Below are 15660 nucleotides of genomic sequence, written 5' to 3' on the forward strand. Positions count from 1 at the left end.
ATGTCCAATCAGAGGTAGATCCCCCACCCCACCCCACCCGTCTATTCATATAACAATAATAAAGTGATGAGGCAGATACTACATTTTATTCAAACTAGAGACTCAATACAGAGAAGTGGAGAAGAGATCTTTTATATATACCCTGCTTTTCAGTACCCAAAGGAGTCTCAAAGCGGCTTACAAACACTCTTCCCTTTCTCTCTCAATAACACACACTCTGTGAGGTAGGTGGGGCTGAGAGAGCTCAGATAAAGCTGTTTTCACACAACAGTTCTAAGCGCTGGCTCTGCCTCCTTTATGACTACACAACCCGCTTCCCTTCTGGAACAGCATGGCCCGAACAGAGATAGGAAACTGCAAGTATAGCTAGATACCAGTCCAGTAGCACCATATAGACCAACAAGATTTCCAGGTACACTTTTTCAAGAGTCAAAACGCTGCCTTAGACCAGGCCTGATCAGGCGTCTCTTGAACCCAAGACAGGCTACCCAGACTGACCTCAGTCCCCAGGATCCAAGCAAACACCTTCCCTGACACTGTTGCCCAAAACCTTGCAAATGGGTATAGCAGGAATGAACCAAACTCTTGTGTGCATGCACTGCACATTCTGCCCCTGAGCGGAGGTCTCCCAACCCACTGAATTCGAGCTGCATAAATGTCAGGCCAGCAGATCTGGTTAAGGTTGCCACCTCCCTGTTGAGAAATTCCTGGAGACATTTTTTTTGCGGGGGGGGAGGAGGAAGGTAAGAGTTTGGGGGAAAGGAGGGAGTTTAGCTGATGCCCTGTCATCCACCTGCTAAAACTCCTGTTATATTTTATGTGTCAGCAGGCCCCAGATGTCCTGTAGAAGTTCAATCAGCCTGTGCCTGCCCAAGCCCAGGGTTATCTCTGAGGCAGTGCAGTTCCGGCAAAGATGTCCTGCATCCTGGTGGCACACGGTTCATCAGCAGTTCGGAAGGCTCCGGGTCGGCTCACATGACGGGGCACTGCACTGGATGCTGCAGAGACCTCATGGCGTTCTGGGCGGTTGTCCGGAAGGAGCTGAAATCCAGGTCGCTGAAACCGGAGAAGAAAGAACCGGTGTCCGAGCTGGCCTTGGACTTCACGATCGCCAACAGGTCTTGGGGGACGGTCACCTTGCCCCCAGCGGCTTCCATCTGCTTCTTATCCATCCGGTTCTGGGAAGAGAGATAAGGACAACGTGAAAGGAGTTCCAATGCTAAACACCCGGAATAAGTTCCTGATAGTTAGAGCGGTTCCTCAGTCTCCTTCTTCGGAAGTCTTAAAGCAAAGGCTCCATAGTCATCTGACAGAATTGCTGATTCTGTGAATTTAGGCTGATTGTGAATGGGTGGGCTGAAGGAATGGTGTGAATGCTCGGCTCTTTCTTGCATGCCCAGGAAAGTGCTGATCGCCACGTTGGGGGCGGGAAGCAAATTTCTTCCACACCAGACTGCCCAGGGATTCTGCTTGGAGGGGGGGGGGGCATCATTGGGGTCACTGTGGGTGGGCAGGTCATTGTGAGTGTCTCACCCAACCCCCCTGCAGTTGTAATCCCTGGAGATCTCAAGGTACCCCTTGGCACTCAAGCCCTCTGCTCTGCCCACTTACCCACCCAGCCAGGTCCTCTCACCTGCTCTCCTGGCACAGGGGCTTGAGCCCCCTTACCTTTGGCAGCTGGTATTTCTCCCGGAGGTGTGCGCGCATGGCAGCCCGCTCAGCCTTCCTTTGGGTAAAGGTTGCGTCCCGCTTGTTTCTGTTGGCGGGGAAGAAATAACAGAATGGTATCAGAGCTGGGGGTGGGAAAAGGGGTCTTCTCCAGTTTTCCAATCAAGCCCGGGGCTGGTAAGATAGATCTACGCCCCCGCCCCCACGGGATCTGAAGTGAACATGTTCGATGTATTGTTTATAAGTTTAATGTAAACCGCCGTGAGAACTCCAGGGAGGGCGGTATAGAAATATAATAAAATAAATAAAGAAACAAACAAACAAACATCATCAGGACCCCTTTCTCCACCTGCTAGTAATGGGGGGGAGTTGGGTTTTATTGATTTTCCGCCATGTTGGTCATGTTTTATGTCTTTTAATGGGGTTTTAAGACACTGTAACCCGCCACGAACCATAAGGGAGTGGCGGGAAATAAATCTAATAATAATAATAATAATAATAAAGCCACAGGAGCTCAACTGTGTGAACCTACAGGGAACGAGTATAGAAGTTGGTCTGGGGAATGGGATTCAGCAAGGGCTACCAGCCTCCTGGTGAGACCTGGGGATCTCCTGGAATTACATCTCATCTCCAGGCGACAGAGATCAGTTCCCTTGAAGAACATGGCCACTTAGAAGGTAGACTCAGCAGAGCTGGCCAAACTGTGGCTCTCCAGATGTCCATGGACTACAATTCCCATGAGCCCCTGTAGTCCATGGACATCTGGAGAGCCCCAGTTTGGCCACCCTGCTCTATGGCATTATGCCCCATTGAAGTCTCTTCCCAAGCCCCACCCTTTATAGGCTCCACCCCCAAACTCTCCAGGTTTTTCCCAACCGGGAGATGACAACCCTAGAATTCAGTCATGAGAATCTCAGCATCCTGAGAGCCAGTTTGGAGTAGTGGTTAGGAGTGCGGACTTCTAATCTGGCATGCCGGGTTCGATTCTGCACTCCCCCACATGCAACCAGCTGGGTGACCTTGGGCTCGCCACGGCACTGATAAAACTGTTCTGACCGAGCAGTGATATCAGGGCTCTCTCAGCCTCACCTCCCTCACAGGATGTCTGTTGTGGGGAGAGGAATAGGAAGACGACTGTAAGCCGCTTTGAGCCTCCTTCGGGTAGGGAAAAGCGGCATATAAGAACCAACTCTTCCTCTTCTAAATCAAGATTCTACTTGTCAGTACAGGCAAAAATGTCCCAAGGCAGAACGGCCCAGCATAACGGTCCGATCGTCCGCCTTCAAATGCCAAAGTACAACAGGAACTGCATATATTCTGCAAAACAGGCAAACATTTGCCTAATTCGGCACAATGGGCAGTACCCCAAAGACCCCCCTGTGCCATATATGAGCCGTCCCTTTCCTGTAGTCTATCCAGTCTCCTGCACTGCTTACAAAGTTGGTGACCAGAGAAGGAACCTTTTTGGTGGCGGCAACCCTCAGAAAGGTCTGCTTGGCACCTCAGCTTCTGCCCTTCAGGAGCCCTGAGAAGAGCCATTTGTTGACATCACATAATCCTAGAGTTGGAAGGGCCATCTAGTCCAACCCCCTGCTCAGTGCAGGATCAGCCTCAAGCATCCAGGATAAGGATCTGTCCAGCCGCTGCTTGAATTGTTACCTGATAGATTGTCGTGATGTTCTACTGAAATTTGTATAATGTTGTAGGTTGATATGATGTTCCACGTAAAGTTATGCAATGTTCCATGTAAACCACCCAGAGCCGTAAAGAATGAGCGGTATAAAAATCCAAATAAAATAAAGTAAAGACTGCCAGTGAGAGGAAGCTCAACACCCTCTTAGGTAGCTTATTCACAGAATCATAGAATCATAGATTTGGAACGGGCCATACAGGCCATCTAGTCCAACCCCTTGCTCAACGCAGGATCAGCCCAAAGCATCCTAAAGCATCCAAGAAAAGTGTGTATCCAACCTTTGCTTGAAGACTGCCAGTGAGGGGGAGCTCACCACCTCCTTAGGCAGCCTATTCCACTGCTGAACTACTCTGAATGTGAATTTTTTCCCTGATATCTAGCCTATATCGTTGTACTTGTAGTTTAAACCCATTACTACGTGTCCTCTCCTCTGCAGCCAACGGGAACAGCATCCTGCCCTCCTATTCCACTGCTGAACTACTCGGACTGTGAAAATCTTTTACCCGATATCTAGCTGGTACCGTTCTATGGGTAGAATATGACTGTGGGTCCTCTCCTCTGACTGCAGGAAGACGTCTCGATTCTACCCCCTCCTGGCGAGGAGCAAAGAGCTGGGGACTTACTTCTGTTTCGGGCTGGTCACCCACTGGGGCCGCTGCTGCCCTCGGTCCTGGCTGGGACACCGGGAGGCTCTGGACTCCTTGTCCCGGGGGAAGTCGGCCGAGATACAGCACAACAATTGCCTGGCTGGGGCACCACATGCCCATTTCGCGGCAGATCCCATAGGGAAGAGGGCTGGAACGGAGGGTGAAGAGAGGAAACATAGCAACACAGAGCATCTAACGCAGCCTTTCATAGAATCATAGAATCACAAAGTAGGAAGGGACCCCCCGGGTCATCTAGTCCAACCCCCTGCACTATGCAGGAGGCTCATCCACTGTAACCTGCCACCTCTGCCTTTCTCGACTTTTTTACTTTTGAGAAACCTCTGAAACGTTCTTCAAGCTTCAAGAAACCCCAGAAGTGGTGCAATTGTGCAGAATACAGTTGGGAAGCAGAGCTGTGGACATGCCCACCTAGGGGCCCCTCCCCTTCCCATCCCCTCCAGGCCCATCATTGGCCATTTTGGGAGGGAAGGGCGGGTCAACATGACCATAGATGGTCCTTTCACCTGATAAATGTTTAACAGATTAAAAACAATATATAAATTAATCAACTCCCACCCATGTGGGAAACCCGTTCTGGGCCATCAAGAAACCCTGGGGTTTCATGAAAGCCTGGTTGAAAAAGCCTGATCTAAGCCAACCCCTTTCTCTGTGCAGGAAATGCACAAGGACCACCCCATCAGAAACAGAAGGCCCAAGGAAAGCCCGCCTGCATTTTTATTCATTCGCATATCTGCACCCTCCCTTTATCAACTCTTCGATGCGCAAAAAAGAGAACCACCAAGTCGGAGAATGACCCAAAATAACCCCTCCTGGAGTAGCTGCACCAGCGATTCTGCTAGATGGAGATCAATCCCAAACTCCAGTTCTCTCCCGCATGACTCGACAGAAGCAAAAAGAAGAAGCAGCAAAATGCACAGTTCCTATCTCCAAAACTACTGATTCAAGGAGAGACCAAAGTCAAGTGATTTAGAGAAGAAAGAAGAAAAAAAGGAGGCATGGAAAGAAAGGATTAGAAAAGTTGCATCGGAGACTCCTCTCAACAGGAGAATTCCCGGAAGGGCTAAAAGAGGCAGTGGTTCGCCTGTTTCTCAAAAAAACATCTCTGGACCCGCAAGAACCTAACCACTATTGTCCATCTTTTTAAAGGTAAAGGTAAAGGTATCCCCTGTGCAAGCACCGGGTCATGTCTGACCCTTGGGGTGACGCCCTCCAGCGTTTTCATGGCAGACTCAATACGGGGTGGTTTGCCAGTGCCTTCCCCAGTCATTACCGTTGACCCCCCAGCAAGCTGGGTGCTCATTTTACCCACCTCGGAAGGATGGGAGGCTGAGTCGACCTTGAGCCGGCTGCTGGGATTGAACTCCCAGCCTCATGGACAGACAGCTTCAGACAGCATTTCTGCTGCCTTACCACTCTGCGCCGCAAGAGGCTCATCTGTTGAAAACACCACCCAAATTATATCTGAAAATCCGGTCCGTATCAGCTCTTCTGCTGCAAGAACAGAAGCAGTTAGAACTGTCTCGGGGAATCTATTATCTTTTTAACGTATAGGGTTTTATAATAGCATTCCATGGTTCTTAAAAATGTCACCTGCCCTGAGCCCTAGGGGAAGGGTGGGCTATGATTTTTATTTTCTATTATTATATTTGATTTGATGTAATGGATTTGTAGAACCGGCCCTCCCGACAGAACTGTCCTGGGGTGGTGAAAAGCAGTTTAAAACCAAAAATGCAATAAAACTATGAAATTAAATACTTGAGGGACCGCCTGCATACTTGAGGGACCGCCTATCTCCTTATGCCCCCCGCAGGGTACTTCGCTCTGCGGGTAAGAATCTGCTGATGATCCCAGGACCCCGGGAGGCACGCCTGGCCTCAACAAGGGCCAGGGCCTTTTCGGTCCTGGCCCCTACCTGGTGGAACGAGCTCCCTGAAGAGCTGCGGGCCCTGTCGGAGCTCTCTGAGTTCCGCAGAGCCTGCAAAACGGAGCTCTTCCGCCAGGCGTTTGTCTAAGGCCGGGTGATGGCCCGGGGCTAAGATCGGACCCCTCTCCCCGGAGGGGGGAGGCCAGTACTAGACTGACCTGGTTCCCCAGATTGTTCCACCCTATGCCCAATTATCCATCCGTTCCCTTCTGCTCATCCAGTGGGCCTGTATGGGAATAGTTTTTTAATCGCCATCATTGTGACTCAGTCATTATTTTAATGGGGTTTTAATGGGGAATTTTAATGGTTAATATATTGTATTTGTTTTAAAACATTGTGAACCGCCGCGAGCCGGTTTCCGAGAGCGGCGGTCATACAAATCAAATAAATAAATAATAATAATAATAAATTACTTTAAAATTATACTCGTTCCACCGGTGGTGCTTACGGGAGCAGGGGAAGCGAGCTCCCTTAAAGCCTGGCCTTAACCAAAAGCCCAGCAGAAGAGCTCCGTCTGGCACCCTCAGGAACTCGGTGAGTTCCAAAACGGGTCTCGTCTCCTCTGGGAATTCATTCCACCTGCTGGGGGCAAGCACTGAGAAGACCCTGGCCCTGGTTCAGGCCAGGCAAGCCTCTTTGGGGCCAGGGATCACTCAGATATTATTATTGTTGTTGTTGTTATTGTTATTGGAGGAGGATCCCATTCACCTCCCTGCCAACGCGGCTCGAGAAGAACCTCACCTGAAAACCGCCTTCCGGCTCTGCTTACCTGGGCACCTCCAAGTCTTCAGGTTCTCCCCACGGCATAGGTAGCAAGTCTGCTCTCCGAGCGTCCCAGAAGACGGATAAGAAAGCCACTCCCCGGCGCAAGCTCTTTAAAGTAGGATCAGCGACAACGTAGGCATCTCTGCGTGACGAGGGTTTTCCCTGATCCTTCTGGGTGACCTCCGGAACCTCCGGTCACAACGGCCAGATGGCACTTGGGCCGTACAGAAACTTAACGCCGGCCCTCGGCGATGCTACGGACGTGCGGTTCCAATCCCAGGGTCGGATCTCTGAGGGCAATTTGGATTTATTTTTAAAGCCCACAAGTTCCTAGTCCTTATGAGTGTACTGGACAGTCCCCAAAGTTATAAAACAAAAGAAGAGGTTTCTAAGAGATGATACCACCAGAGATGGCTCTGAAGAGAATTTAGAACTTGGTGCTTGGACAGGTTCCCTATAAATATCCTCTTTCCCCTAAATCCTCTAAGCTGCCATTTAGCATTGCTGGGAACAGATGGCACAGTCTGCATCGACAGGGAGGTTTAAGAAAAGAAAATGACTCAAGGTGATGATGCCACAATTCTTATCATCCTTTCAATGAGGGCCAGACCTACAGAGGGAGAATTCCTGGTCTTATAAAAATTAGTGTGTACACAAATGTTGCCGTTTCAAAACATTGGGGCAGGAAGCATGCCTAGCCACGACCAGGGCCAGGGCCTTCTCGGTCCTGGCCCCCACCTGGTGGAATGAGCTCCCAGGAGAGCTGCGGGTCCTGTGGGACCTTTCAACGTTCCGCAGGGCCTGCAAGACGGAGCTCTTCCGCCAGGTCTGCGGTTGAGGCTGGGGAAGATCAATGGGGCCCCCCCTGATGTCAAGCTGCAACTTTGATTACCGTCTTTCCTTCCTTCCCCCCCTAGAGGTTGGGGTTGGCGGTTTCTCCGCCATGTTGTTGGGCTGTTGGTTGACTGCATTGGTATTTTCTGTCTATTTTAATGGGATTTTAATGGGGGGGGGTGTTAACTGGACATCTGTAACCCGCCACGAGCCTGCTTGGGAGTGGCGGGTAATAATAATAATAATAATAATAATAATAATAATAATAATAATAATAATAATAATAATAATAATAATAATAATAATAATAATAAAGTATTATTAGATACAAGTGGGTAGCCGTGTTGGTCTGAAGCAGCACAACAAAATCAGAGTCCAGTGGCACCTTTAAGACCAACAAAGATTTATTCAAAGCGTGAGCTTTGGAGTGCAAGCCCTCTTCCTCAGACCTCAAGTTATTACACTTTGATCCAGGTCTTTCCTCCCAGACTCAGCATGGAATCAAAGCTTCTTCCCCCTCTATTTTATTCTCTTAACCAACTCTGCTAGGGTGGGAGGGAGCAGATGACGAATTTAAAGAAGGATTCAGACCGGGGCCTGATTGGGACTTGTCAGACACTCTAACCACTACGCATTCCAGGTTCTCAGCAGAGAGGAACGGAAGGCGCTTTGAGAAGAGAAGGATTCTTTTTGACACTGGATGGAACAGCACTATCAGGACTGTGACTAGCCCAAGAACACCCAGCTTGGCTGCATGTGGAGGACATTAGATGTTTAAATGCCCAGAGCAGCTCTTGCGCTCAAGAACCAATGGGGATGCAGGTGAAACTGCACAGATGGGCGAGTGACAGAACATTTGGCTTTTACACCCCGCTTTTTTACCATCCGAAGGACTCTCAAAGTGGCTTACGATCGCCTCTCCCACAACAGACACCCTGTACGGTACGGGGGGCTGGCAGATCCGCTGTGTGAGAACTGCTCTAACAGGACTGTGACTGGCCCAAGGTCACCCAGGCGCAGGAGAATCAAACCTGGCTCGCCAGGTCAGAGGCTGCTGCTCTTAACCAAGCTGGCTCTGAATAGCATCGCTCAAGACATCCCGGGGACTGCCTTCTGCTTCTGTTCCAAAGCGCTCTTCCGAGGCACCCCACACAGAGTACATTCTGTTCATCCAATCTCGGTGTCACCAAGATGTGAGTCACAGCGGCCAAATCTCCGCCCAGGAAAGGGCATGATTTGGCTCCGTCACGCGACTGCTTCGGCTGCCACTACAGCTGAGCATGGCCGGATCCCAGAGCGCATGGAAGACGACAGACGTATCTTTGGAAGACGGCGAACCCCTCCCACCCCCCAGAAGGATTAGCCAAGTAATCTTTCCACTGTCCCAGTAATCTAGATTACCATAATGCCCTCTACGTGTGACGGCCTTCGGGAGGCGTTCAGAATCTTCAGTCGGTACAAAACGCAGCTACCATTGCATGGATGCGCATGGGCAGAAAGGAGCACTGCCAGGCACAATGGCTGAGGGGAGCCTCCCCATTCAGAGGCACTAGTCTGAATCCCAGAGCCAGGGGGCAACGCCTAGGGAAGACCTCAGCCTCTGTGCCCTTTGCTGGCCCTAAAAGGAACTGGCCGAGGCCTTCCCCTCGTAAGGACACAGGAGAGCCCTGCTGGATCAGACCAGGGAGGGTCCCTCCAGTCCAGCCTCCTGCCTCACCCAGGGGCCAGCCAGTCCCTCTGCAGGGCCAGCAACAGGGCAGGGAGGCCGAGGCCTTCCCCTCATAAGGACACAGGAGAGCCCTGCTGTGGCAGACCAGGGAGGGTCCCTCCAGTCCAGCCTCCTGCCTCACCCAGGGGCCAGCCAGTCCCTCTGCAGGGCCAGCAACAGGGCAGGGAGGCCGAGGCCTTCCCCTCATAAGGACACAGGAGAGCCCTGCTGTGGCAGACCAGGGAGGGTCCCTCCAGTCCAGCCTCCTGCCTCACACAGGGGCCAGCCAGTCCCTCTGCAGGGCCAGCAACAGGGCAGGGAGGCCAAAGCCTTCCCCTCATAAGGACACAGGAGAGCCCTGCTGGGTCAGACCAGGGAGGGTCCCTCCAGTCCAGCCTCCTGCCTCTCACAGGGGCCAGCCAGTCCCTCTGCAGGGCCAGCCACAGGGCAGGGAGGCCGAGGCCTTCCCCTCATAAGGACACAGGATAGCCCTGCTGGGTCAGACCAGGGAGGGTCCCTCCAGTCCAGCCTCCTGCCTCACACAGGGGCCACCAGTCCCTCTGCAGGGACAGCAACAGGGCAGGGAGGCCGAGGCCTTCCCCTCATAAGGACACAGGAGAGCCCTGCTGGGTCAGACCAGGGTGGGTCCCTCCAGTCCAGCCTCCTGCCTCACCCAGGGGCCAGCCAGTCCCTCTGCAGGGCCAGCAACAGGGCAGGGAGGCCGAGGCCTTCCCCTCATAAGGACACAGGAGAGCCCTGCTGGGTCAGACCAGGGAGGGTCCCTCCAGTCCAGCCTCCTGCCTCACACAGGGGCCAGCCAGTCCCTCTGCAGGGCGAGCAACAGGGCAGGGAGGCCGAGGCCTTTCCCTCATAAGGACACAGGAGAGCCCTGCTGGGTCAGACCAGGGAGGGTCCCTCCAGTCCAGCCTCCTCCCTCACCCATGGGCCAGCCAGTCCCTCTGCAGGGCCAGCAACAGGGCAGGGAGGCCGAGGCCTTCCCCTCATAAGGACACAGGAGAGCCCTGCTGGGTCAGACCAGGGAGGGTCCCTCCAGTCCAGCCTCCTGCCTCACACAGGGGCCAGCCAGTCCTTCTGCAGGGCCAGCCACAAGGCAGGGAGGCCGAGGCCTTCCCCTCATAAGGACACAGGAGAGCCCTGCTGGGTCAGACCAGGGAGGGTCCCTCCAGTCCAGCCTCCTGCCTCACACAGGGGCCCGCCAATCCCTCTGCAGGGCCAGCAACAGGGCACGGAGGCCGAGGCCTTCCCCTCATAAGGACACAGGAGAGCCCTGCTGGGTCAGACCAGGGAGGGTCCCTCCAGTCCAGCCTCCTGCCTCACACAGGGGCCAGCCAGTCCCTCCGCAGGGCCAGCAACAGGGCAGGGAGGCCGAGGCCTTCCCCTCATAAGGACACAGGAGAGCCCTGCTGGGTCAGACCAGGGTGGGTCCCTCCAGTCCAGCCTCCTGCCTCACACAGGGGCCAGCCAGTCCCTCTGCAGGGCCAGCCACAGGGCAGGGAGGCCGAGGCCTTCCCCTCATAAGGACACAGGAGAGCCCTGCTGGGTCAGACCAGGGAGGGTCCCTCCAGTCCAGCCTCCTGCCTCACACAGGGGCCCGCCAGTCCATCTGCAGGGCCAGCAACAGGGCAGGGAGGCCGAGGCCTTCCCCTCATAAGGACACAGGAGAGCCCTGCTGGGTCAGACCAGGGAGGGTCCCTCCAGTCCAGCCTCCTGCCTCACACAGGGGCCAGCCAGTCCCCCTGCAGGGCCAGCAACATGGCAGGGAGGCCGAGGCCTTCCCCTCATAAGAACATCAGGAGAGCCCTGCTGGGTCAGACCAGGGAGGGTCCCTCCAGTACAGCCTCCTGCCTCACACAGGGGCCAGCCAGTCCCTCTGCAGGGCCAGCCACAGGGCAGGGAGGCCGAGGCCTTCCCCTCATAAGGACACAGGAGAGCCCTGCTGGGTCAGACCAGGGAGGGCCCCTCCAGTCCAGCCTCCTGCCTCACACAGGGGCCAGCCAGTCCCTCTGCAGGGCCAGCAACAGGCCAGGGAGGCCGAGGCCTTCCCCTCATAAGGACACAGGAGAGCCCTGCTGAATCAGGCCACACCTGTGAAACTTTCCCCCACAAACCACACCAAAGTATCTAACCCTCAATGTTTAAGGCAGAAATTGTAGCTTATTCCGCATGCACAAGAACAAACAACAATCACAAGAGATCCCCAGTAGGCTCCCGAAGAGTCTCCAGACCCCAAGAGGTGAGTTTCCCGTGGAAAATGCACAACACCTGACCCCTCCCCAGCCTATACAAATCTTTGGCTCAGGAAAGGGAGTGCCCAAAGACAGACTTGCATGTCCTATTTGAATGGCAGAAGCCTGCATGTCAGAGCTGACTGACGGAACAGCTTAGACGGCTGTGAGCAGATTGTCAAGTGAGCTGAAGGACACTGGAACAAGGACAGATCGTGACAGGTGTGCCCAACCGAGGAGCCTAAGCGCCTTAGTGACTAAGAGGGCAGAGAGAACATATGTCAGAGTGCTTTGATGGAGGGACGGGGGGCAAGCAACGCACCGTTTGAATAGAAACTATAAATATTCTGCCTATACTGAGGGTAAGAACCCTTGCCTGGCCCAGAAACTTTCTTCTTAAAAGAAAAAGCCCTCATGGGTATAGGGACAACCGACACAGGAAATCTGCTGACTTTTATTATTTCCCTCCTTGCGAAACAAAATGAAATTTTTCGTAGGGCAAACTTTAATAAACTCAGAGACACAATGAGTGTCATACCATGGACGAGAATGCTGGAAGGGAAGGGAGCATGTGAAGGGTGGGCGCTACTCAAACAAGAGCTATTGCATGCTCAGTCAATGACTACCCCAGAAAGACGAAAACACTGCAGGAGCTCTAAGGAGCCTATTTGGATGAACAGAGAACTTCAAGAGGAACTAAGAAAGAAAAGGAAAATGTTCAGGAAATGGAGGGAAGGACAGAGCTCTAAAGAAGAGTACCTACAGGTTACTAGGCACTGTAGATCAATCATCAGAAAGGCCAAAGCTGAGAGTGAGCTAAGATTGGCCAGGGAAGCCCATTTTAACAAGAAAAGATTTTTCAGTTATGTGAGGAGCAAACGTAAAGTAAAGGAGGCAATAGGCCCACTGTTGGGTGTGGATGGACAAACTCTAACGGAAGATGCAGAGAAAGCAGAAAGGCTTAGTGCCTATTTTACATCTGTTTTTTCCCACAGGTCAAAGTGTTTAGGCACATCTAGAGATGGCCGTAGCCAAAGGTTAGTGTCTGGGTGGCAGGTTAACATGGATAGAGAGGCTGTCGAGAGGCATTTAGCTGCACTGGATGAGTTCAAATCCCCTGGTCCGGATGAAATGCACCCGAGAGTGCTCAAAGAACTTTCCAGAGAACTTGCACAGCCTTTGTCCATCATCTTCGGAACCTCTTTAAGGACTGGAGATGTCCCGGAGGACTGGAAGAGAGCAAACGTTATTCCGATCTTCAAGAAAGGGAGGAAGGATGACCCGGGAAACTACAGACCAGTGAGTCTGACCTCTGTTGTGGGGAAGATAATGGAGCAGATATTAAAGGGAGCGATCTGCAAACATCTGGAGGACAATTTGGTGATCCAAGGAAGTCAGCATGGATTTGTCTCCAACAGGTCCTGCCAGACCAACCTAGTTTCCTTTTTTGACCAAGTAACCGGCTTGCTGGATCGGGGAAATTCAGTTGATGTCATTTACTTGGATTTTAGTAAAGCTTTTGACAAGGTTCCCCATGATGTTCTGATGGATAAGTTGAAGGACTGCAATCTGGATTTTCAGATAGGTGGATAGGGAATTGGTTAGAGAACCGCACTCAAAGAGTTGTTGTCAATGGTGTTTCATCAGACTGGAGAGAGGTGAATAGCGGGGTACCTCAGGGCTCGGTGCTCGGCCCGGTACTTTTTAACGTATTTATTAATGATCTAGATGAGGGGGCGGAAGGACTACTCATCAAATTTGCAGATGACACCAAATTGGGAGGACTGGCAAATACTTCGGAAGATAGAGACAGAGTTCAACGAGATCTGAACACAATGGAAAAATGGGCAAATGAGGACAAGATGCAATTTAATAAAGATAAATGTAAAGTTCTGCATCTGGGTCAGAAAAATGAAAAGCATGCCTACTGGATGGGGGATACGCTTCTAGGTAACACTGTGTGTGAACGAGACCTTGGGGTACTTGTGGACTGTAAACTAAACATGAGCAGGCAGTGTGATGCAGCGGTAAAAAAGGCAAATGTCATTTTGGGCTGTATCATCAGGGGCATCACATCAAAATCACAAGATGTCATAGTCCCATTGTATACGGCACTGGTCAGACCACACCTGGAGTACTGTGTGCAGTTCTGGAGGCCTCACTTCAAGAAGGACGTAGATAAAATTGAAAGGGTACAGAGGAGAGCGACGAAGATGATCTGGGGCCAAGGGACCAAGCCCTATGAAGATAGGTTGAGGGACTTGGGAATGTTCAGCCTGGAGAAAAGGAGGTTGAGAGGGGACATGATAGCCCTCTTTAAGTATTTGAAAGGTTGTCACTTGGAGGAGGGCAGGATGCTGTTTCCGTTGGCTGCAGAGGAGAGGACACACAGTAATGGGTTTAAACTTCAAGTACAACGATATAGGCTAGATATCAGGAAAAAATTATTCACAGAGTAGTTCAGCAGTGGAATAGGCTGCCTAAGGAAGTGGTGAGCTCCCTCTCACTGGCAGTCTTCAAGCAAAGGTTGGATACACACTTTTCTTGGATGCTTTAGGATGCTTAGGGCTGATCCTGCGTTGAGCAGGGGGTTGGACTAGATGGCCTGTATAGCCCCTTCCAACTCTATGATTCTATGAAATTAAAAAAAAAAGAAAACCAAAGTGCATACAGAGACTGGGATGATAGAAGAGCATGGCAGTTATATCCGAACAAAGCATGGTATAAATTTTGATTTATCATTCTTGCAACACTGGTGTTTTCCAGTCACAGAATGCTCAGGAACCAGCAGGACGGGTATACCCTGGGTTCAAATCTCTCCTCTGCCATGGAACTCACTGGGTAACTTTTGGTCAATTCAGTGACAGAATCCTACAGAAGGGGTCCTACAGGCCATCTGGTCCCACCCCATGCTCAACACAGCATCAGCCTAAAACATCCAGGGTGTCCAGCCACTGCTTGAAGACCGCCAGTGAGGGGGAGCTCACCGCCTCCTTAGGCAGCTGATTCCACTGCTGAACTATTCTGGCTGTTGATTTTTTTTTTTGCTATCTAGTACCCAATATCGTTCTACATGTAGTTTAAAGCCAGTGCTGTGGGTTCTACCCTCTGCTGCCAACAGGAACTCAATATGAACTCAGAAGAAAAAAAAGGAATCACAAGGCAAGATAATGTAATAGTCCTGTACTATTAGTAAATGTCCAAATAATGATAAAGAGTCAACCAAAACAGGATCCTAGGTAAATAACCCGCTTTCTGTGTATCTTCATCAGTGGTTGCTCTGCAGAGTAAATAAACAAATTGAAAATATACCCATATACACTTTCAAAAAACCATAATTCATAATTTTACAAAGCTACAATAAGACATACCTTCCAAATGTAGCTTTGTAAAATTATGAATTATGGTTTTTTGAGCCATGTTGGATCAGGCCAATGGCCCATCCAGTCAAACACTGGACTGGATGGGCCAGAATCAAGGTGACATCAGAAGGTCCAGTCGCTGGGCCAAAACCCCAGAAGCCCTTCCACTATCACCCAGTGCCCCCAAGCACCAAGAATATACAGTATCACTGCCCCAAACTCAAGAACATAAGAAAAGCCATGTTGGATCAAGGCCAGTGGCCTATCCAGTCCAACACTGTGTCACACAGTGGCCAAAACCGAATTGGCAGCGATAGTGACCGGGAACAGCCTGAGTCGACATTTCTGTTTTCGAGTCTCGGCACCAGCTAGGATTGTCTCGGAAGTCTTGTTGCGGGGACGCGCCGGTTCTCTGCATAGACCCAGGGGCCTGTTTCCAGGTGTTTTGCCATCCCAAGCAGAGCACCCATGTCGCCAGCAAAACTACATTTAGAAGAAGAAGTGTTGGTTCTTATATGCCGCTTTTCCCCACCCGAAGGAGGCTCAAAGTGGCTTACATTCACCTTCCCATTCCTCTCACCACAACTGACACCCTGTGGGGTGGGTGAGGCTGAGAGAGCCCCGATATCACTGCTTGGTCAGAACACCTTTATCGGTGCTGTGGCCAGCTCAAGGTCACCCAGCTGGCTGCATGTGGGGGAGCGGGGAATCAAGCCTGGCTTGCCAGACTAGAACTCCTCACTCTTAACCACTACACCAAGCTGGCTCTCTGGAGGAGCAGGAGAGAAGGGA

General features: G+C 51.6%; 1 protein-coding gene across 2 annotated transcripts; it reads right to left on the reverse strand.

The window, feature by feature from the left end:
• Positions 1 to 67: 67 nt before the first annotated feature.
• Positions 68 to 7224, reverse strand: LOC143830234 (complexin-3-like). 2 transcript variants are annotated; one of them, XM_077322450.1, is made up of 4 exons: positions 6695 to 7224; positions 3985 to 4156; positions 1669 to 1756; positions 68 to 1178 (listed from the first exon to the last, which is right to left on the reverse strand). In XM_077322450.1, the coding sequence occupies exons 2-4, from the start codon at positions 4143 to 4145 to the stop codon at positions 972 to 974; spliced, it is 456 nt and encodes a 151-aa protein (XP_077178565.1). In that variant the 5' UTR covers positions 4146 to 4156; positions 6695 to 7224; the 3' UTR covers positions 68 to 971. The 2 variants fall into 2 exon arrangements, with proteins under 2 accessions (XP_077178565.1, XP_077178555.1); XM_077322440.1 differs by having other exon boundaries at positions 6723 to 7199.
• Positions 7225 to 15660: the final 8436 nt, after the last annotated feature.

Source organism: Paroedura picta, chromosome 1 (genome assembly GCF_049243985.1).
Source record: "Paroedura picta isolate Pp20150507F chromosome 1, Ppicta_v3.0, whole genome shotgun sequence".
NCBI classification, from domain to species: Eukaryota; Metazoa; Chordata; class Lepidosauria; order Squamata; family Gekkonidae; genus Paroedura; species Paroedura picta.

Coding starts and splice junctions, on each gene's coding strand:
- LOC143830234 (XM_077322450.1), bottom strand. CDS start 4,145: ATGGGATCTGCCGCGAAATGGGCATGTGGTGCCCCAGCCAGGCAATTG. Junction 1,757..3,984: donor GTGACCAGCCCGAAACAGAA/GTAAGTCCCCAG, acceptor CCCCGCCAACAG/AAACAAGCGGGACGCAACCT. Junction 1,179..1,668: donor AGAAATACCAGCTGCCAAAG/GTAAGGGGGCTC, acceptor CTCTCTTCCCAG/AACCGGATGGATAAGAAGCA.